Source organism: Gracilinanus agilis, chromosome 4 (genome assembly GCF_016433145.1).
Source record: "Gracilinanus agilis isolate LMUSP501 chromosome 4, AgileGrace, whole genome shotgun sequence".
NCBI classification, from domain to species: domain Eukaryota; kingdom Metazoa; phylum Chordata; class Mammalia; order Didelphimorphia; family Didelphidae; genus Gracilinanus; species Gracilinanus agilis.
The window spans coordinates 233,901,819-233,925,952 of NC_058133.1; the positions used below are offsets into that span (position 1 = coordinate 233,901,819).

The 24,134-nt window shown below is 37.9% G+C and overlaps 1 protein-coding gene across 1 annotated transcript in view; it reads left to right on the top strand.

Moving 5' to 3' along the window:
- Positions 1-24,134, top strand: part of DNAH17 (dynein axonemal heavy chain 17) — a 233,897-nt gene that overhangs the window by 53,873 nt on the left and 155,890 nt on the right. The window contains exons 21-24 of the mRNA XM_044675175.1: positions 124-346; positions 8,903-9,019; positions 9,525-9,611; positions 12,800-12,952. Of these exons, the coding sequence (XP_044531110.1) occupies positions 124-346; positions 8,903-9,019; positions 9,525-9,611; positions 12,800-12,952 (580 nt within the window). The remainder of the gene's footprint in view (positions 1-123; positions 347-8,902; positions 9,020-9,524; positions 9,612-12,799; positions 12,953-24,134) is intronic.

Genomic DNA, 24,134 nt, shown 5'->3' on the forward strand with positions numbered 1-24,134 from the left:
TTTTTCTAATTCAGTCTAGATACTTAGTCCATCAACATCATCCATTTTAATTCTCCTTTTGTACTTGTTACATTATGAATCACAATGATGACTGATTGCATCTTACAAATTACTATATTTTAGCTTGGCTGATCTTGAAGAGTTCATGAAAGTAGCCAGAGAAGGTTTAAAGAAGCCTCTAAAAGAAGGTGATTATGATGGTCTTGTAGCAGTCATGGGGCACTTAATGAAGGTCAAAGAGAGACATGTAGCAACAGACAACATGTTTGAACCCCTGAAGCAAACTATTGAACTACTAAAGACCTATGGAGAAGAGATGCCAGAAGAAATACACATGAAGTTACAGGTGAGATATTTGGCTGCTAACCAGCTTGAATAAGTGGATAATAAATCTATTCATATAATTAAACAACCAATAATTAAGCATGTACCATGTACCCAGTGTTGTGACAGGCACTACACACTTCACAAAAGAATTTCAAGATATGGTTTCTGTCCTGCCTTCAAGGACTGACAAACTTCTGGTTGTGTGGGTAGAGTGTACACAACAAGGACTAATATGAATGTATTTGCCTTAGAGTCATGCAGATTTTACCCAAATGGCTCTAAACTGAGAAGGAAAAAAGAGGAAGAAAGCTTCTCATGTACACCCATTTGAACTAGATAATGGCAGCTACAGTATTGGAAAGGTAGCAATAAATGGGTGGAGATGTTGGTGGAAGAAAGGGAACCCCAGATTTTGACCTAGAATAACAAATGGAAAAATAGTGCAATTTGGAGCCAGAGCAGCATTGCAGTCGATCTAGATGCTGATTTTTGCCATCATAGGTTATACTGGGGGCTGAGAGGACTGTCACAGTGATTCAGAGAAGAGCAAGTTCAGGGAACCAAGGATAGAATATTCAGGAGCTTGCTAGAACTCCACCATGCTTTCCTGGATGCTAAAATCAATCTCCTGTTTTCCAAACCCATTTATTCCTTTGCTTTACTCATTTTCTATCATAGAATTGAATGGAAGGGAAGTCAGTCAAGCTGTTTTTCCTTCCCCTCCCTGTCTCTGTGGCTGCTTTGAAAACAACTATCTCAGTAAATGGTTGTTTTCTCTGTATGCAAGTGAAAATGTATTAAAATCAGGATGGCCATTTAAATCTGGGTCAAAATTGCTTACTTGAATGAAATGAAGGAAAGACAAATTTGAAAGGGAAGCAATTTCCAAATAATGAGATTTCAAAAACTTAATTTGGATTTGCCAGTAAAAAAAAAAGGATGGAGGTTTGAGCTGCGTTTTAATTGACTGAGATTATAGTACATTATAGGGAGAAGAGCAATATTAAGGGACAGATTCCACCTGATATGGTGAGCTAATAAAATGTCCTTCAGTTTAAGTGGTACACTTAAATTAAAATATGGGTAATTTTACTTTCATTCTCAAACCCTTGGCAGCTACTCTCTCTCTCTCTCTCTCTCTCTCTCTCTCTCTCTCTCTCTCTCTCTCTCTCTCTCTCTCTCTCTCTCTCTCTGTCTCATTGTCTCTGTCTCTCTCTCTTTGTAAAACTGGGCTCTCTATCTGGCCCAGGCTGGAAAGTACAGCAGTCACTCATGGCAGATACCACTGCTGACTGGAATGGAAGCTTTGACTTGCTTCATTTTCTGCCCTGAGAAATTAGTTCCTCCTGTTGGCCTATGTCTCTTGGGATGCCAGAATTCTGAAATCAAATGATCCATCAGCCTCAGACTCTGGAGTAGCAGAGATTTCAGAAATGCTATTAAGATTTTAAAAGAAAACAGTGCATAATGGATGAGTTAAAACCATGCCTTTATAAAGGAAGGCTAAAGGGAGTCAAATCACTCCAGTATCTTTGCCAAGAAAAGCCCAGATTGGGTCATGAAGGATCCGAAACAGCTGAAACAATTGAACAAAAACAGGGGAGTTCTCCCCCAACCTTGCCAACACATTGACAGCTCCATCTGCCTTGTTCAATACCACTATCTGCTGGTTATAAAAGAAATAGCAGCTAAGCATTGCTTGGAAGGAAGCTAGGAATTTTTAAAATGAATAGGTGAGGAGTGTACAAGAGGCTGTGCAAAGTCATAAATGACAATTGCATGTCAGGTACAAGAAAAATCCAATTAAGACAGGTCTGAATGCATACATCGTACATTAAAGTGTACAACATGCAACACTAAGTTTTAGAAATATAATTTTTTTAAACCCTTACCTTCCATCTTATAATCAATACTATGTATTGGTTCCAAGGCAGGTAAGGGTCGGGCAGTGGGAGTTAAGTGACTTGCCCAGGGTCACACAGCTAGGCAGTGTCTGAGGACACATTTGAACCCAGAACCTCCCAACTCTGGGGTTGGTTCTCAAATGTATTGAACCCCCTAACTACCCCCTAGAAATATAATTTTATGATCATTAGCGTGACTTTATTTGGGTTTCTTGATAATTACTAAGTCCAAGATTTTTTTTAAAATGACAGATGGAAGGAATGCCTCTTTCATATGTATCAGATGGTAAACATTTTCACAATGTATAGAATTTATGAATTGGTTAAAAGGGGAGGTAAGATTGATAAGAAAGAGAAAAAGTTGTTCAAGGGACTCAGAATTCAGAATGAGATGGATCATATAAGACCTCAAAGAGGGATTCAGGATGATGAAAATAGTGTTTGAAGAATATGATTCTAACTTTTGTGAGTTTTTTTAAACATTTATTAATAATCGTTTTTAACATGGTTACATGATTCATGCTCCTACTTTCCCCTTCACCCCCCGCTCTCCCCCCACCCATGGCCGATGCACATTTCCACTGGTTTTATCATGTGTCCTTGTTCAAGACCTATTTCCAAATTGTTGGTAGTTGCATTGGTATGGTAGTTTCGAGTCTATATCCCCAATCATGTCCGCCTCAACCCATGTGTTCAAGCCGTTGTTTTTCTTCTGTTTCCACTCCTGTAGCATTCTTTTCCATAAACCCCTCAGAATTGTCCTGGGTCATTTTATTGCTGCTAGTACAGAAGTCCATTACATTCTATTTTACCAGAGTGTATGGGTCTCTGTGTACAATGTTCTTCTGGCTCTGCTCCTTTCACTCTGCATCAGTTCCTAGAGGTCTTTCCAGTTCATCTGGAACTCCTCCAGTTTATTATTCCTTTGAGCGCAATAGTATTCCATCACCAGCATACACCACAATTTGTTCAGCCATTCCCCAATTGAAGGACATACCCTCCTTTTCCAGTTTTTTGCCACCACAAAAAGCACAGCTATAAATATTTTCATACAAGTCTGTTTTTTTTATGATCTCTTTAGGGTACAAACCCAACAATGGAATGGCTGGATCAAAGGGCAGGCATTCTTTTATAGCCCTTTGAGCATAGTTCCAAATTGCCAGCCAGAATGATTGGAACAGTTCACAACTCCAACAGCAATGTATTCATGTAAAGAAGTTTTTTGGTAATTTGATAGATATGGCGCTAAATAGGTAAATTAATTTGGGTAGAATGGTCATTTTTATTATGTTAGCTTGTCCTACCCATAAGCAATTAATGGCTTTCCAATTGTTGAGATCCAGTTTTATTTGTTTGGAAAGTGTTTTGTAATCATTTTCGTATAATTGCTGTGTTTGTTTTGGTAGATAGATTCCCAAGTATTTTATATTGTCTAGGGTGATTTTAAATGGTGTTTCTCTTTCTACCTCTTGCTGCTCTAATGTGTTGGAAATATATAGAAATGCTGATGATTTATGTGCATTTATTTTGTATCCTGCAACTTTGCTAAAGTTGTCGATTATTTCTACCAGCTTCTTAGTTGATTCTCTAGGATTTTTTAAGTATACCATCATATCATTTGCAAAGAGTGATAGCTTAGTCTCCTCCTTGCCTATTTTGATACCTTCAATTTCTTTTTCTTCTCTAATTGCTACTGCTAGTGTTTCTAGTACTATGTTGAATAGTAGAGGTGATAATGGGCATCCTTGTTTCACTCCTGATCTTATTGGGAAGGCTTCTAATTTATCCCCATTGCATATAATGCTTGTTGATGGTTTTAGGTATATACTGTTTATTATTTTTAGGAAAGGTACTTCTATTCCTATACTTTTCAGTGTTTTCAATAGGAATGGATGCTGTATTTTGTCAAAGGCTTTTTCAGCATCTATTGAGATAATCATGTGATTTTTCTTTGTTAGACTGTTGATATGGTCAATTATGAGGATAGTTTTCCTAATGTTGAACCATCCTTGCATTCTGGTATAAATCCCACCTGATCATGGTGGATGATCATCTTAATTACTTGCTGGAGTCTCTTTGCTAATATTCTATTTAAGATTTTTGCATCTATGTTCATTAGGGAGATTGGTCTATAGTTTTCTTTCTCTGTTTTTGGTCTACCTGGCTTTGGAATCAGTACCATGTTTGTGTCATAAAAGGAATTTAGTAGGACTCCTTCTTTGCTTATAATATCAAATAATTTGTATAGTATTGGGATTAGTTGTTCTTTGAATGTTTGATAGAATTCACTTGTGAATCCATCAGGTCCTGGTGATTTTTTCTTAGGGAGTTCTTTGATGGCTTGTTCAATTTCTTTTTCTGATATGGGATTATTTAGGTATTCTATTTCTTCTGCTGTTAATCTAGGCAATTTATATTTTTGTAAATATTCGTCCATATCTCCTAAATTGTTATATTTGTTGCCATATAATTGGGCGAAATGGTTTTTAATGATTGCCTTAATTTCCCCTTCATTAGAGGTGAGGTCTCCCTTTTCATCTTTGATACTGTCAATTTGGTTTTCTTCTTTCCTTTTTTTATTAGATTGACCAGTATTTTGTCTATTTTATCTGTATTTTCAAAATACCAGCTTCTAGTCTTATTTATTAATTCAATAGTCCTTTTACTTTCAATTTTATTAATTTCTCCCTTAATTTTTAGTATTTCTAATTTAGTTTTCATCTGGGGATTTTTAATTTGCTCGCTTTCTAATTTTTTTGAGTTGCATGCCCAATTCATCTGCCCTCCTTAATTTGTTAATATATGCACTCAAGGATATAAATTTCCCCGAGTACTGCCTTGGCTGCATCCCACAGAGTTTGGTAGGATGTCTCATCATTGTCATTCTCTTCAATGAAATTGTTGATTGTTTCTATGATTTCTTCTTTGACTAATTGGCTTTGGAGAATCATATTGTTTAATTTCCAATTGGTTTTTGATTTGCCTGTCCAGGTGTCCTTACTAATTATTATTTTTATTGCCTTATGATCTGAAAAGGTTACATTTATTATATCTGCTCTTTTGCATTTGTTTGCTATGTTTCTATGCCCTATTACATGGTCAATCTTTGTGAATATACCATGTGCAGCTGAAAAGAAGGTGTATTCCTTTTTGTCCCTATTTATTTTTCTCCACATATCAATTAAATCTAATTTTTCTAGGACTTCATTCACCTCTCTTACCTCTTTCTTATTTATTTTTCGGTTTGATTTATCTAGATCTGAAAGAGGAATATTTAGATCTCCCACTATTATGTTTTTACTATCTATTTCCTTCTTGAGCTCTGCCAGTTTCTCTTTTATGAATTTGGATGCTATACCACTTGGTGCATACATATTGAGCAGTGTTATTTCCTCATTGTTTATACTGCCTTTAATTAGGATGTAATGACCTTCCCTGTCTTTTTAAATCATATCTATTTTTACTTTGGCTTTGTCAGAAATCATAATAGCCACTCCTGCCTTCTTTTTCTCATTTGATGCCCAAAAGATTTTGCTCAAGCCCTTAACCTTAAACTTGTGTATGTCCACCCGCCTCATATGTGTTTCTTGTAGACAACATATGGTAGGATTTGGGTTTCCAATCCACTCTGCTATTTGCTTCTGTTTTATGGGCAAGTTCATCCCATTCACATTCAGAGTTACAATTATCAGTTATGTATTTCCTGACATTTTTGTATCCTCCCCTAGTCCCACCCCTTCTTCTTACTCTATTTTCTTTTAAACCAGTGGTTTGCTTTGAGCCAGTATCCCTTATCCCCTCCCTTGATTAACTTCCCTTTCTACCCCCTCCCTTGTTATTCCCCTCTTTTTATTTTTAAAGGCCTAATGAATTCCCTCCTCCTTCTTATCCCCTTTTTTGACCTCCCCATTCCCCTGCTCCCCTTGGTTTATCCCTTCTGACTTTCTCAGTAGGGTTAGATAGAGTTTTTTATCTCAATGGATAATATAGCTACTCTTCCCTCTCCGGATTGATTACACTGAGAGTAAGGTTTAAATATTACCTCTTAATGCTCTCTTCCTCTCCTTCTTATTATAGTATTTGTCCCCTCCCCTTCCCATGCCCTCTTTGTGTGTAATAGAATATCCTATTTTTCTTATTCACTCAAGTTTCTCTTGGTGTCCCCTACTATTCACCCCCCTCTTTCCCACCCCCCATGTCATCTTAGACCATTTATTATTCTGTCCTCTCCCTATGAATTATTCTTCTGATTGCTATAATAGTGAATACTATAATAGTGAATAGAGTTCATTACAGAGAATTATACATAGCATTTCTCCATATAGGAATACAGATAATTAGATCTTATTGAAGCCCTTAAAGAGTCAAATTTAAAAAATTATGAGTTTTCTTTCTTTCCCCTCTGTTTCTTATTTACCTTTTCTTGTTTCTCTTGATTTTTGTGGTTGGATATCAAACTTTTCATTTAGTCCTGGTCTTTTCTGTGCAAATACTTGGAAATCTTCAATTTTGTTGAATGCCCATACTTTCCCCTGGAAGTATATAGTCAGTTTCAATGGGTAGTTGATCCATGGTTGAAGGCCCAGCTCTCTTGCCTTTCTGAATATCATATTCCAAGCCTTGCGGTCTTTTAGCGTGGAGGCTGCCAGATCCTGTGTGATCCTGATTGGTGCTCCTTGATATTTGAATTGTCTCTTTCTGGCTTCTTGTAATATTTTTTTCTTTTATTTGGTAGCTCTTGAATTTGGCTATTATATTCCTGGGGGTTGTCTTTTCTGGGTCTAGTGTAAAGGGTGATCTATGGATTCTTTCAATGTCTATATTGCCCTCTTGTTGTAGAACTTCAGGGCAATTTTGTTGAATAATTTCTTTTAGTATGGAGTCCAAGTTTCTATTAATTTCTGGTTTTTCTGGAAGACCAATGATTCTCAAATTGTCTCTTTTAGACTGGTTTTCTTGGTCTGTCACTCTCTCATTGAGATATTTCATGTTTCCTTCTATTTTATCAGTCTTTTGACTTTGTTTTATTTGTTCTTGTTGTCTTGAGAGGTCATTAGCTTCTAATTGCTCAATTCTAGCCTTTAGGGACTGGTTTTCGGTTATAATCTTTTGGTTTTCCTTTTCAATCTGGTCATTTCTGATGTTCAATTGACTTGCCTTACTTTCCAATTGTGAAATTCTGCCTTTAAACTGTTCTTTTCTTGCCAGATCTTTTCCATCTTTCTCAACATCTCAGACTTGAACTCTTAAATAGCTTGTGACCAGTTTTCATTGTTTTGGGAAGGTTTGGATATGATTTCTTGTTTGTCCTCCTCTGTTGTCTGGATTTTCTCTGTGTAAAAGTTGTCGAGTGTTCCAGATTTCTTCCTGATGATCTTTCTCCCCTGAGCTTCCCGATTTTGGCTTGCCATTGTTAGCCCAGCGCCTTCTGGGCTTTAACCTCACACTCAGGGTCTGTCTGAGCTCTCTAAGCTCCCGAGGTTTCAGGTCTCTTTGTTCTTGGGGTAGAGCCTCCTGGTTGTCCCTGGTCTGCCCCTCTGCCCGAGGCTCCTTCAGCAGTCTCAGGGCGCTGCTTCCACAGCCATGCTCCCGTCTGCACAGGGTCCCCACTCGAGGTCCAAGCCTGGGCTCGAGATCCTAGTCTGTGCCTAGGGCAATGCTTTCACCTGCACAGATGCTCAGGAAAGTCCGTGTGTGTTCTTTAGCCTCTTGGGGTCCTAAGTCTTGCTGCTCTCAGGAACAAGCCCTGGAGCTGCTAGTGACTTAATGGGTGCCCCAAACCTGCTTTACCTCTTGTGCGCTGGCCTCTGGGCTGTATGTGGTGTGGGGGTGTGGGGGAGAGGCTTCTTCCTCTCGTGTTTTAGTGAGAGCTGTTTCACCCCTTTATAACGTGGAAATGCCCTGATTCCACGGTACCTTCAGTGCTGCGCCCTATTGTGGTCCCTTCGTTCATCTGGATTCATTTTTATGTCCCCTTGAGGAGTCCTGTATGCTTCGGTTAGGAGAGATCAAGCAGTGCTGCGCCTTACTCTGCCGCCATCTTAACCGGAAGTCTCCTTGTGAGTTTTTTATATAATCATTAAGTTTCAGTTGTCTCTTGACTATTCTTGACCCCTTTTGGGTTTTTTTTTCTTTTTTTTTTCCTTTTGGGATTTTCTTGGCAAAGATATGAGTGGTTTGCCATTCCTTCTTTAGTTCATTGTACAGATGAGGAAATTGAGGCAAATAGGGCTAAGTGACTACCTAGAACAGCTAGTAAGTGTCTGAGGCTAGATTTGAACTCAGGAAGAGGAGTCTTCCCGATTCCAAGCCCAGTGTTCTATCCACTACACAACTTAACTGCCAATCTTTAGATCTGTTGCTGTGCAGTCATGTCCAACTCTTCATGACCCCAGTGACCATAGCAATCCAAAAGGTTTTCTTGACAAGGATCCTGTAATGTTTTGCCATTTCCTTTCCCATGTATCCTTTTGTCAGGCAATCAGAGTTTAAATGCCAGAGTCACACAGCTAGGAAATGTCTAAGGTCTTCCTGATTCTAAACCCAGAACTTTCCGCTGAGCCATCTAGATGCCTCCTATCATTAAATATAGAAAAACAAAACCTGTCTGTTGGGAGGGAAGTAACTCATCTGATCTTAAAGGTATCGTCCTTGTTCATTACTTCCTCTAGGAACTACCAGAGCAGTGGACCCATACAAAGAAAATGGCTATTCAAGTCAAACAAAATGTGGCTCCCCTGCAGGCCAATGAAGTGAATATACTTAGAAGAAAATGCCAACAGTTTGAGGTACTACTGTTTGTCTCATAGGAGAGATCCTGTTAAGTTGAACCATAAGTGCCCTTTATAAATACTCAGGGCAAGTTTCACAAAATGCATGCAGGTGCAGATACCATCACAGAATGTTCTCAGGGCAACTTCAACTGAAGAGAGATTACAGAAGAATAGTAGGGAGTTTGGCTGGGCATAAACAGAGGGAGGTGGAAGCACTTGTCACTTGTAGCTTCCTATTTTAACTAATTATCCTTATTAACTAAGTGTTAAGCCCAGTTATGTGTGTGTGTGTGTTTGTTTTTTTATGATGCTGGAATCTAAGGTCTGTCAGTCCCACTAAATTTCAGCATTTTGATTATACTATGGTTTCTTTATCTTAGTAAGAGTAGTGTTGGTAAGTAGTACAGAACTCTCAAATCCTGCTCCATTTGGAATGACAAATTATATGTATTGGTCAACAGCCCAATTCATATTATCATTTGTTTGAAATTTAAAGTCTATATTTTCTCTTTCCTCCTAGCTGAAGCAGCATGAATTTAGGGAAGCATTCAGAAGAGAGGCCCCCTTTTCTTTTTCGGATCCTTCACCCTACAAATCCCTAAATAAGGTATTTAATTCAAAGTCAAGATGTAGTGGTCCTTTGGCTAATGACTTATGACAGTGAAAAGTGACACAATTATTTTTTTCATTCTTTTATGCTTTAATTCTAGTAACTATACAAGTGAAGGTAGATTTGTCTGACTTCAGAGCCAGAATATTTATTTCTGTGTTAATGAGGGTATATATAAATTGGGAAATAGACTTAGCTTGAAAACCTACTAAGTGAAATCTTTCCTTTTTCTTCCCTCTTCTCCCAACTTCTGAGAGCATCCCATAACCTTCTGTGTCATTCCCAAGAAAATAATGAGCTCTGGAATTGTAGTTAGAGGACCTGAATTCAAATCCTGGCTCTCCTAATTAGTAGCTAAGTGCTTTAGATCAACATCTTAAACCCTATACCAAGATTAATTCAGAATGGGTAAATGACTTAAATATAAAGAGGAAAATCATAAACAAATTAGGTGAGCATAGAATAGTATTCCTGTTAGATCTATGGGAATGGAAGTAATTTAAGACCAAGCAGAAGACAGAGAACATTACAAAATGTAAAATGAATCATTTGATTATATTGAATTAAAAAGTTTCTGTACAAACAAAACCAATGAAACCAAAATTAGAAAGGAGGCAACAAATTGGGGAAAAAAATGTTATAACAAACACCTCTAACAAAGGTCCAATCTCTCAAATTTATAAGGAGCTAAGTCAATTGTACAAAAATATCAAGCCATTTCCCAACTGACAAATGGCCAAATGACATGGTTAGGCAGTTTTCAGATAAAAAAAAATCAAAACTATCAATAATCACATGAAAAAGTGTTTTAAATCTCTCATAATTAGAGAAATGCAAATGAAAACAATGCTGAGGTACCACCTCACACTTAGCAGATTGGCCAATATGACAGTAAAGGAAAATAATAAATGTTGGAAGGGATGTGGCAAAATCAGGATACTAATGCATTGCTGGTAGAGTTGTGAATTAATCCAGCCATTCTGGAGGGCAATTTGGAATTATGTGCAAAGGGATTTAAAAGAATGCATACCCTTTGATCCAGCAATACCACTTCTGGGTTTGTACCCCAAAAAGATAATTAGGAAAAATATTTATACAAAGATATTCATAGCTACACTCTTTGTGGTGGCAAAAAAATTGGAAAATGAGAGGGTGTCCCTTGATTGAGGAATGGCTAAACAAATTGTGGTGTCTGATGGTGATATAATACTATTGTGCTGTAAAGATTAATGAATCTGGAAGCTTTCCATATGAACTGAGAGAACCTCAGTGCACTGATGCAGAGTGAAATGAGCAGAATAAGAAAAACATTATACACAGAAAATAAAACATTGTGGAACAATCCAACTTTACTACAATTTCAACAAGCCAACTCCTGAAGTACTTATGTAAAAGAATGCTATCCACCTTGAAAGAAAGAACTATGGGAATAAAAATGCAAAAGAAAAATATATGATATCACTTATCACATGTATATATGGATATGTGATTTGGGGTTTAGGCTTTAAAAAAAATCACTCTATAGCAAAATGAATGATATGGAAATAGGTATCAAGTGATAACATTTGTATAACCCAGTGGAATTGTTTGTTGGCTCTGGGATAGAGTAGGGAAGAGTGGAGGGAAAGAAAATGAATCATGTAAACATGGAAAAATATTTAAAAAGAAAAAGAAAAGAAAAGAAAAAAATTAGCAGCTAAGTGACCATTCACAAGTCATTTGACCTCCTTAGGCCTCAGTTTCCTTTTCTGTGAATTGGATTTGAGGTTTGATCAGAATCAAAGATTCTTAACCTGGGGTTCTGTGGAAAGACTATATAGCAGCATACATGAACTTGGATATAATATTTTAACTGAAATATATCATTTCCTTCAATTATGAACATAGATTTAAATTTTATTCTGAAGAAATGTCTACAGACATTATCACACCTCCAAAGTGCATCTAGGAGTCGGGGAATCTTTGGCATAAAAAAGGTTAAGAACAACATAAACTCTAAGGATCCCTTCCAATTCCAAATCCTACAAATACACTGGGGGTATGAGTGAAATTCCTGAAATTCCACTGGCATCACTGGATTGCATGAAAGTCATATTGATGGGTATTTGTGTTTAAATTGGGATGGGCCTTTCATAACTCCTGATTCAGATTTAATTCCTAGAGGACCTGATCTGAACTCTCTGGTCAGAGAATTATGGAAGGGGAAAAGGGATTTTTGGGGTATCCCCCTTCTCTCAAATTTTTCTGGAACTGATCAGGACCCTCATTAGATTCCATAAATGATCTGACTCTTTTTACCTCCAAAGTCAGGGACACACTATTAACATTTAGGTCCTATTAGCATGGACAGTAATACACTTTGCTTACAGTTTGCTCAAAATTTGTCTATGCCAGGAATGTTTATTTCTCTCAAGGGACATTAATTTATAACCTTCAGGCTGATGGAATGGGAGTAGATTGAGACAATGCTTTTTGCTACTATTTACCTTCCACAATGAGAAATTTTGGCAGTGAAATGTAACCCAGTTGGCACTAAAAAGAAGGAGATGTGGTTAAGTGAGAAAGGATAGCCAAGATGTATAGCCAAAATCCCTTTGGTAATTCAAACATTTCTTTTGGCCATTTCAAGCATTGCTTTTTGCCTATTTTGTTTATTTAATCCAAGCCAGGAATAAATAGGCAAATTAATGGATCTAAATTTCCCCTCCAATCTCTGCTTTTGCCAGCTTAAATGGAGGTTCTAAAAGAGAGTGGAAATTATCATCAGTCTGAATTATTTGGGGAAAGAATTTAGAATATCATGAGAAGAAAAAAGAGAAGCAGTATTTCATGTGGGAAATAAGACAGCAAAAAATTATATTCTGTAGAACCCTGTCATATGGAAAGGAATTCCATGGGGGGAAAATGTAATACTGGCTAAATTTCTACCTCTAAAATATCAAATTTGAAATTGTGTATCAAAATACCATATGACAATATTTTCATTGTGAAGTAGCCTTAATTCTCTTTATTTTATTCCAAATTTTCCCAAAATCCTATTTATTCTGGGACTTTCTTATAACTTCAAGCCTCCCAAGTCCTCCAAAGCCAAATTAATTTGTGAAGTATTGATCTTTGATCTAAAATGGATTCAGAAAGCTATGAAACCTTTAAACGTCGTCTTAACATTCTTTTTTTATTTCTAGCAACAAAAAAGCATTGCAGCTATGGAAAGCCAGATGGAGCAACTTTCCAAGTCAGCTGGTTTGTTTGAAGTCTCAGTCCCAGATTATAAACAACTTAAAGCCTGTCACAAGGAGGTACGCCTGTTGAAAGAGCTCTGGGATATGATCGTCATGGTAAGTGATTGGATTACATGAGGCAAGCGGATGTTTATTATAATTTTATTGAGTCTGTCTAGCTCAGAGGTGGGGAAATTTTATAATAATTAGACTTAATTTCTTTTAAAATATTTATTTATTTGTTTATGAGGGGCAGGTAGGTGGTTCAATGGATTGAGAGCGCCAGGTCAGATCTGGCCTCAGACACTTCCTAGCTGTGTGACCCTGGACAAGTCACTTAACTCCCAATGCATAATCCTTACCACTCTTTTGCCTTGGAATTCATACTTAATATTGATTCTAAGATGGAAAGTAAGGGATTTTTTAAATTTAAAAATTAAAAAATAATTTCCTATATATCATTTATTTTTACATCACTTTTGTTGGAAAACAAACTGTTAGGGAAAACTAATCAATACCTTAACCAAGGAACCATATTCATAGTCTTCCACCTCTGCAAAGGGAAGCACATTCTCAAATCTCTGTATAGGTCATTCAGCATTCAGTTTCAGTTGTTTTCTTGTTCTTTCCATTAACACTGTTGTAATATTTGCATTTGTTGTTTTCCTGGTTCTGTTCACTTCATTAAAAAAAACCACCTTTACCTTTTGTCTTAGAATTGATACGATGGTAAGAGCTAGGCAATTTTGGGGTAAATGAATTATTTGAGGCCAAATTTGAACCATGTAAGCTATTAATCCAAGTGGGGTGCATTCCTCAGAACCCCAAGAAGCCAAGGGCAGTTGAGGACAGTTGGAACCAAGGTATATAAGGGGGAACCCCATAAGCAGAGGACTCACTGGGTTTTGGGGGCAATAGGGAGGAGGGTGATGTGAACTAATCACTCCTAGGCCTAGCAATACCTCCTACCAGCAGATCCTTATGCTTTTACCCTTAAACCTTATATGACATCTATTCCAGACTGATCTTCATTGAAACAGACTACTATAGCTGCTGAAAGATCTTGTAGGTAGTTAGTTGAGACAAACTATCATCTCTGCAGACCTTCAATCAACTATAGCAATAATCCATCTAAAGCTTACTCATTTACTTTATTAGTTAGATATTAGAACTATAGATAAGAAAGGGGAAAGAAGAACTGTGAAGGGGTGTGTGTGTGTGGGGTGACTTTTGCCCAGCCAGGGTAAAGCCAGCCCCAAAGCTCAACTAATTAGCTATAGAGTCCTTCTTATCCCTCTTTCCTTTCAATCTCCTCCTTCGCCATTTGATTCACCTTGTTATTAAAAGAGTTATATCTATAATACAGATAGTGTTTGAATCCTTCGGTTAAGAGGGCCATAATCAATTGACTTACCCTGAGAGATTCTCCATATTCCATCAGGATTGGCAGTTGGCTGGGGAGTCAGCTGTGTGGGTTTTTCCTGATTTGATCAATAATTCCTTGATTGTGGACCTCACCCATTATCCAGAAACATCATCTCTTGTGGGAATACTCTTTCAACTAAACCATCAAGTTGGGAGAGAATTAATCCATTCCTCTTAGGAAAAGCCACTGGCCCTCTCCCTCAAGTAAGAACAAGCTGGCTCTGTGTCATCTTAAGAGAGAACCCTCAACTGTTACAGTCTCTCCTGTACCCATCCCCCACTAAAGGCTATGAGCCTACAGTTTGCATCAGTCTGAAGCCTGCTTGATTCTTACAACCAAGACCTCCTGTCTCCAGGACTGAACCACTCTATGCATTGAATCACTGTCCCTGTTGATTGCTTGTTTAGTTGGTTTCTTGATGTTGAAATTTCTTTATATATTTGATATAATTCCAATTTGACTCCAGTGAATTTTTTTTGGATATAGTAATATAGAAGTTTTGTCAGGATTTTATTTAAAAAATTGGAATTGCTATTATTAATGATAATGTCTAAGGTTATCTTTCTTTGTTTTGTACTTCTCTAATTAACATGTAAAGACTATCTATAACACTACACTTAGGACTCACTAACCCAACTCATACTACCACTGGCAGATTGGGTCCTCATGGGATGGCTGTTACTACTTCAAGGAGTCTAGGGGTTACTATTGTAAAAAAGATGGGGCACCATGGATATAAATGTGTCCTAATGGTTTGTGGGTACACACACTGGGCTGAAGGAGAGACAGAACCAACCAGGATAGGGAGACCAGAGTACACAGCTAAGCTGCTGTTAACTGTCAAGAATGGCTGTTTGGCCAACTGTCACCCAGCTCACCACTAGGCCAGAGTCTTTGAAACCAGCAGGCAAGATAAAGGGTTTTTTAACAGTTTTAATTATGATTTACTTATAAAGGTGAGATAGGGGATTCTACACTTAATACCATAAAGGGCAAAACACAGGGGCAAGGGGAGGACTTGTCTATACTAACTCTAATTGACCTAGGCCAGGCAGGGTTCAAAGAAGCAAAAATGGAGTCTCTGGGAAGGCTGCTTCAAACCTGGTTTCAGCCAGGTTTGACCAGCACAGCTAAAGGGGCTGAAGGTGGCTTTGAAGGTTCTCACAGTAATCCACAGATGATCACAGGATGCCAAAAGCCAAGGTGGTCCAAGGTATCCAAGTAGAGAGAGTGTGCTTGAGATGCTGTCGACAAGATCCCAAACTCCTCCTCCACTTGGTGCTGCTCTGTAATTCTTGTCTACTTGCTAGATGCTACCACCACTCAGGATCCCAGGGAATTGGGATGCAGGTCTGAGACCTCCCAGGGCTAGCAACAGTTTGTGCCAACCACCAATGGAGTCTCTCTCAGAGCACAAGCCACTTCCTGCTCCTTCATTCCATCTTGGAATTCCCCAGCCCTTCCTGTTAGGTCCAACCTTAATACTTAATTAATTACTAAATAATCTTCCTCACAACAGTTCCCCCCTTTGCACAAAGCCAAAATTAACAAAATTTTGGTATTTGTGCACTATAAACTAAACTAAAATTCTAACCCAAAATAACAAACAACCTACACTAACTCTATTCAATTAACACTATCCTACTCTACCCTACACTAGGGATTTCAACAAGGAAAGGTAAAAGAATAAATACATTGAGCAGTTACATAGTTCAAAGCATAAAACAAGTAACAATGCAAAATTTCCAACAAAATCAACAAATATGAAATATCAACACAAAAGTCAAAACAAACATCAAACATAACTCCTATTCTAATACAGAAATATCCTACCAACTAGTAAATGCAAACCATTTTGGAAAATACATTTTAGCACAACATTGCATAAGTCTTTACATCAAAATTAAAACAAAACTTCAAACTCCTTTATGCAAATTACATTTGAATGTTTGCAACTCAATTATATCAAAGTATTCACAGAATTTACATTTATACACATATATACACATGATACATTCATACAATATATACATGCATGATATACATATATACATGTATTTATACATAATATGTACATATCAAATATATATATGTACACCCTTTACATATATACAATACTTACACTATAATACAATTTACAATATACACATACTATTTACACAACTGTTTACATTATTTGTGATATGTGATCTATAATATGTTATATGTTCTTCATGTAATGCAATTTTGATATGTTTGTTGTATCTGCACTGTAATGTACATTAGTCCCTTATCCTCTAACCTTATCTAATGCTATATCTATTTCACTTAATTATTCTAAACTATCCCTATGATATTAGTATATTAGTCTAGCTATATCTACCTAAATAACTAGCTAATCTTTGTTAGTAACTATCTCTTGTTAGTACTTACTTATCCTATAGCTAATTCTAATTTTGTTAGTATTTATACATTGTTTCATTCCACAAGGAACACAACATATCCTGACATGTTTGTGTTGTATGTATATGATTTGTTATGTTGTTTCTTTGCTATATTGTGTTGCAACATGTTACTGATGGAGGCATGATACCTACCAAAACTCCAGATCTCCTGCAGATCTCCTTTCTGCTTATGATGTTCCATGCCTCAAGGAAATCTTCTCTCCTCTCTGGTTTTCCTCTTCTTCTCCTCTTCTCCATCAAAGCTCTTGATAGTTTTATATGCAATGCTGGATGCATATGAGTATGTAGTGAAACTATTTACATTACCCAAAATACTTCCAAACCATTCAATCCAAATTGTCCACGATTAATCCTCTCTTTAAGAAAATCCTTGAAAATGAAGTTTTTATCAATTCAATTCATAAGTTCAGCAGTCCATAAATCCTGAATCCTGAATCCTCTTTATCCATATCCTCTTTCATCCAAACTTCCTCTCCCGCTGGAATGATCCTCTCCTTACTGAATTTTCTGACTGCAGACTCTAATTGACTGAAGATCTCAAATTACACAATCTCTTCTTCTTCTTCACTATTAAAATCTCTACATTTTCATTATCTATTCCATGTGCTAATTTAACATGAGAACAATGATACCACGAATTTCTACCCTCAATGCCACCAATTCTGCACCCTGAGCACTAAGATTACTAGGTAATGAGCCATACCACAGTGTCTCAAATTCTGTGACAACTGCAGCACCAGTACATCTGATTCCATTACATAAATATGATGATCCATCCATGAATAACACCCAGTCTGGATTTTTGAGTGGAGTGTCTTTTAAATCCATCCTAGGCATATCCACAAGATCTACTACCTCAATACATTCATGCAATGGCTCACCATTCTTTGGCAAATCCGGAAGAAGAGTAGCTGGATTAAGTATGCTACATCTCTTCAAATGGATGTTCTCACTACCTAAGAGAATAATTTCATACTTACCTATTCGTTGGTCTGAATATGCTTGAGTACGAAACTTCCTCATTAGTGCTTCTATCTGATATGAACAATAGACCGTTAAAGGACATCCCAAAACTAGATCAGCTGACTTCTGGACTAAAACAGCTGCTGCTGCTACCCCCCTTAGACAAGGCAGCTATTGGATCTAATTGACAGATGTAATACCCAATTGGACGATAACTTTGTCCAAGAGTCTTTGTCAACACACCAGAAGCTATACCCTTTGTTTCATTGACAAACAGCTGAAAAGGTTTCTCATAGTCTGGGATTCCTAATGCAGGTGCAGATAGAATGGCTTCTTTCAGCTTGTCCAAGGCTAATCGATGTTCAGGCTTTAGTTTCAGAGGTTCTGGTTCTGTATTCCTGGTCAGATCTGTTAAACATTTAGTGATCCCACTATATCCAGGAATCCATTGTCTACAGAAACCAGTAGTTCCAAGAATAGCTCTAAGTTGTTTTTTAGTTTTAGGTGCACTCAATTTCTGTATGTCAGCTATCCTCTTTTGTGTAATACTTCTGGAACCCTCTGACAACACGAATCCGAGATATTGTACCCTGGGCAAAATGAATTGTAATTTCACTTTTGAAATTTTATGTCCTCATTTATGCAATTCAATCAAAAGAATCTTGCTATCCCTAAGACACACCTTTGCATTTGGGGATGCCAGAAGAATATCATCCACAAAATGCACCAATTTACTCTCCTTAAATTTAATAGTTTTTAGATCTCGATTTAGAATTTGAGAGAACTGGGAAGGTGAGTCGGTATACCCTTGTGGGAGACGAGTCCACATCCATGGGTCTTTTCCCAAGTGAAAGCAAAGATCTTTTGAGAATCCTCGTGAATTGGTATCAAGAAAAACGCAGAACATAAATCTACCATGGTGAAATATCTAGCCTGACTTGGAATGGAAGAAATTATAGCAGCTGGACTTGGAACAACTGGATGTGTCTTGATGACATAATCATTTACCGCTCTTAGATCTTGAATAAATCAGTAAACAGGCTGGCCATTTTCATCTGGTTTTGGCTTCTTTATAGGCAAAATTGGCGTATTGTACTTAGAAAAGCATGGTATTATTATCCCTTGTTGGATTAGGGACTTGATAATTGGATGAATACCATCTATTGCCTCCTTAGTCAAGGGATATTGAGGCACACAAGGAACTGGTCCTTCCTTTGTCCTCACCCTGACTGGAGTAGCTGATTTTAACAACCCAACATCTATAGATGATCTTGACCACAAATCCTTAGGTATATCCTCAGGTCAATTGGATAGATAGTACCTAAGTCATCCTCTGTACCGCTGGAATCTAAGAAAAGCAATGGAAAGACCTTCAAAGATTCCTCTGGGAGATGCAAAGAAATATCACCAGATTCAGTACATTGGATAGTAGCCCTTAATTTACACAACAAATCCCTTCCCAAAAGATTCATTGGACACTCTGGAACACACAAAAATGCATGTTCCACCGAAAGGGGTCCTAGTATCACCATTTTTGGTTGCAATTTAGCTACTTTCTGAGTCATACCTGTAGCACCAACAACATCCATTGTTCCAACAGTTCTACAATTCTCAGGAAAGCTTTGCAAAACTGATTTACTCACACTGGTATCAACAAGAAGGTTGTAAATCTGATCTCCAATAGTCACAGACACGTATGGTTCAGTACTATTGGGAGGTTGGAAAGTTTCCAACACAGGAGCTAAAACAGTAACATCAGAACAAAGCTCAGCTATTTCCTTTCCATCCAAGTTAACATCATCTTGAATTACAGAATTTTCCCAGGATTTTAAACCATTGGTCCTTTTCACCTCTATTCTGGTATCATTGTTCTTATTTACAATCAAATTATCCTTAATCAAATTATAATTTCTATTATTCTTCTTAATTCCACACTTACTAAAACTTCTGACACCATTTACAACACTATTTCTCTTTTTGTCACAATTATTTACAACACTAATCAAATTATTATCAACACCATATAAACCATCATCAATTTTAATCAAATTATTACCAACACTAGTTAAATTACTACTACCAGTGGGTAAATTACCATTAACATTGGTTTAAGTACTCTTTACACCATTACCAGTAGTTAATTCAGACAATTTAACATTTACACCATTCAAATTATCATTAATTCTCATCAGATTATCATTCACATTGATTAAACTATCATTGATTCCATTGAAATTAACACTGATCAACTCACTACCATTATTAATTAAATTCTTATTATCACCAATCAAATCAATATTAACACCAAGTGCACCATTTCCATTATTCACAATTACATTATCATTATCTTTAACACATACAATTTCATCAACAATCACTTTAGTCCCATTACCTTGATCAATCACTCCTTAACTTTGGGCACACCTTTGTAATGAAGCTGTCCCTCCATTCATGTTACCATTATTAACATTCCCCTGTACAACATGGCTAAACTTTGGGCATTCTCCTGTTCGTATATAAGCCTGCATCGTTGCCAAATTAGGAGCTTGAGCACCTTGACATCATGCATTCTGGCATTGGAACACATTTTGCTGGCCATTTCCATAATTAAAACCATTATTCCAGTTATTTCCCCTGTATCCATAATTATTATTAAACCGATTAAATCCATTGTTATTATTGTTGTATCTCTGCCCATATGATCTCTTTCTGTATCTACACTCCCTTGCAAAATGTCCAATCCGGCCACAAACATAGCAAGATTGCTGCCTCTGATTCCTCGTGTTTGCATTACCACTGGTGTTATAAGTATTGTTATTATTATTCTTCTCTGCTGCCCTTAATGCTGCCACTGCCTAAATTTCATTTATCTCCTTCTCATTGGCTCTAGAATTTGCCTCCCTTAACTGCTTCCTAAGGCTTTCAATTATGGTATCCTTTTCATCACTTTCCCTGTCTTTCTCCTGTGCAAACACATATGTGGCTTTTTGTTTTAACTCATCCAGGCTCAAATGTTCCCAATCAGGATAATTATCTGTAAAGAACTTCTTTATCTGGGGAACAGAATTCCTAACAAAAATTCTTTTTACATGGTCCACGGTGGTATCCTCCAATATGTTCATATGTAACTACATCTCGGCTGCCTCAATTATCCTATCCAGAAATGTTGCTGGGGTCTCTTGGGCTGTCTGCCTGATTTTCTCAAATTTAGACCATGAATTTGGATGACGTGCATTTTTCTCCATGATTTTTATAAGTGACTTTCTTGCTTGTTTTAACATTCGGTATATGGGAACTGAATTGAGGTCCAGTTCCTCCCAGGCTACTGGCCATGGTGTCATCCCCTCTGTGTTCCTGGTTTCTTCAACAAATTTGGCCCTATCGTGATGTGACAAGATCTCACCCAACACATACCAGCAATCTTCAAAGTCTGGATCATGGGCTTTTATAAATGCCTTAAAAATCTTAACAAATTTCCCAGAATCATCATGGAAATTTGATATCTTTCTCTTCAAATTTTCCACATCTTCAGATCTAAACCTCATATGTTGCTTTACATGGAAAATGCCATCATCACATATGCTCGGAAGATCACGAAGGGGAAAAAGATTAATAGGTTTTTCACCCTTGCTCTGTGCTCTGTGTTCCAACTCAGCCTTAGATGTAACACTTTTGTCAGCAATACCTATGTTTGAAAATTCAGCCATGTTGCCAGTATTGGGAGGACCAAGAGGTTGACCAGAAACACTACCATTTTGTATATACAATTCCAAATTATTTAGTTTTATCTGTAATAATCTTAACATCTGCTTAGTTTCAGAATCCCTCAAACACCAGGTCACTATGATCTTAACACAATACATAATATGGAAGAACATCCACCTTAAATTATACACAAAATAACCAGTAAGGATCAGAATTGGCATATGAGATAACAAATCCTGGATGGTAATGGTTAAAATAGGTTTTGCTATTTCAACATCCATCATCCCCCTAAAATACCTGGGTATGATTTTGAACCACAGGTAAGGGATAGCCAAAACTGCTTGCCATACTGTCAAAAGGACATAATCAATCCAATCTTCAAATAACATCATTCCCATCATTGCCCAAACCAACCAACCATACACAAAATCAGTGTTATTATTAGCCACAATTCCTGACTAATAACAATCAAACAATCACAAGTACAATTACAATCAATTAAATACAAGTACAATTAAACACAACAACAGAAAATAAAACACACAAAAAAATGATTCAGATCCCTTTCTCTGGGGCTACTCCAGGTCTAATAGTATTTTGCCTACCCACAGAGATTTTATGAATGACCTGAGGTGGGGGCTGAGCAGCTCTGAGCAGCTCACCACTGGTTGAAAATTTTCAGCTCACACCCAACAGCTGAGCTCCCTCTCAGAATGTCTGGATCCCCTCAGCTTCCTGTGTGTTTCTAACAGCCCAAGAGTACTCTTCCTGTCTGTCTCTCTCACCCACCCATCTGGGAGTGACAAACTGTAAAAAAGATGGGGCACCAGGGATATAAATGTGTCCTAATGGTTTGTGGGCACACACACTGGGTTGAAGGAGAGACAGAACCAACCAGAGTACACAGCTAAGCTGCTGTTAACTGTCAAGAATGGCTGTTGGCCAACTGGCCAGAGTCTTTGAAACCAGCAGGCAAGGTAAAGGGTTTTTTAACAGTTTTAATTATGATTTACTTATAAAGGTGGGATAGGGGATTCTACACTTAATACCATAAAGGGCAAAACACAGGGGCAAGGGGAGGACTTGTCTATACTAACTCTAATTGACCTAGGCCAGGCAGGGTTCAAAGAAGCAAAAATGGGAAGGCTGCTTCAAACCTGGTTTCAGCCAGGTTTGACCAGCACAGCTAAAGGGGCTGAAGGTGGCTTTGAAGGTTCTCACAGTAATCCACAGATGATCACAGGATGCCAAAAGCCAAGGTGGTCCAAAGTATCCAAGTAGAGAGAGTGTGCTTGAGATGCTGTCGACAAGATCCCAAACTCCTCCTCCACTTGGTGCTGCTCTGTAATTCTTGTCTACTTGCTAGATGCTACCACCACTCAGGATCCCAGGGAATTGGGATGCAGGTCTGAGACCTCCCAGGGATAGCAACAGTTTGTGCCAACCACTAATGGAGTGTCTCTCAGAGCACAAGCCACTCCTTGCTCCTTCATTCCATCTTGGAATTCCCCAGCCCTTCCTTCTAGGTCCAACCTTAATACTTGATTAATTACTAAATAATCTTCCTCACAACACTATGTGGGTGGTTCTTCTCCTAAAAGCTAGCTCACAAGACCCCATCAATTTGCTTCCCCTTAATCAGATTTTTAGTAAATGCTCAAATGGTTTATACCAAGGAGGGCAGTTAGAAAATATTTCTTCCAGACCTCGGGGTCACATTCTATCACAAACACAGGATCACACAGAATCCAGAATCAAGAGAGGGGGAAAGAATGGGCACTACCTTAAAATACAATGTGTAGGGGGTACACATGGCCAAGGCAACCTACCACTCTAGGACTACACATCCTCACTCCAGAGAGTTTTCATGAAGTTTCTTAAAAATTTCTCCTTTGCTCAGCTGGACTCTATTCACTGAACTGGTTCTTTGCAAAGCACAGTATTTCTGCTGGAGGATCAGCCACTCAAGTGGGCAGCTATAGTGACCTGAAGTGGGGCAGTATGGAGCTAAATTCCACTGGGCAGGTGATGCAGCCACTGCCCTATTCTCAGGGTGAGGTATCTCTGCTTTTTGGTTTGATCTCTAAGCTTGCTCTTCAGTGGGAAGCCACAGTCTCTTTTCCATCATCAGCTACTGAGTGGGCTGGGGAGGGGTGGGTGCTGCTTTCTTTTCAACTAGAATGCTTCCAAGCTCTTTTTTTTTTTTTAAATTTAAACATTTATTAATAATCATTTTTAACATGGTTACATGATTCATGCTCCTACTTTCCCCTTCACCCCCCGCACTCCCCCCACCCATGGCCGATGCACATTTCCACTGGTTTTGTCATGTGTCCTTGATCAAGACCTATTTCCAAATTGTTGGTGGTTGCATTGGTGTGGTAGTTTTGAGTCCACATCCCTAATCATGTCCACCCCGACCCATGCGTTCAAGCAGTTGCTTTTCTTATATGTTTCCTCTCCTGCAGTTTTTCCTCTGAATGTGGGTAGCATTCTTTACCATAAATCCCTCAGAGCTGTCCTGGGTCATTGCATTGTTGCTAGTACAGAGGCCCATTACATTCGATTTTACCACAGTATATCAGTCTCTGTGTACAATGTTCTTCTGGCTCTGCTCCTTTCGCTCTGCATCACTTCCTGGAGGTCTCTCCAGTTCGCTTGGAACTCCTCCAGTTTATTATTCCTTTTAGCGCAATAGTATTCCATCACCCGCATATACCACAGTTTGTTCAGCCATTCCCCAATTGAAGGACATACCCTC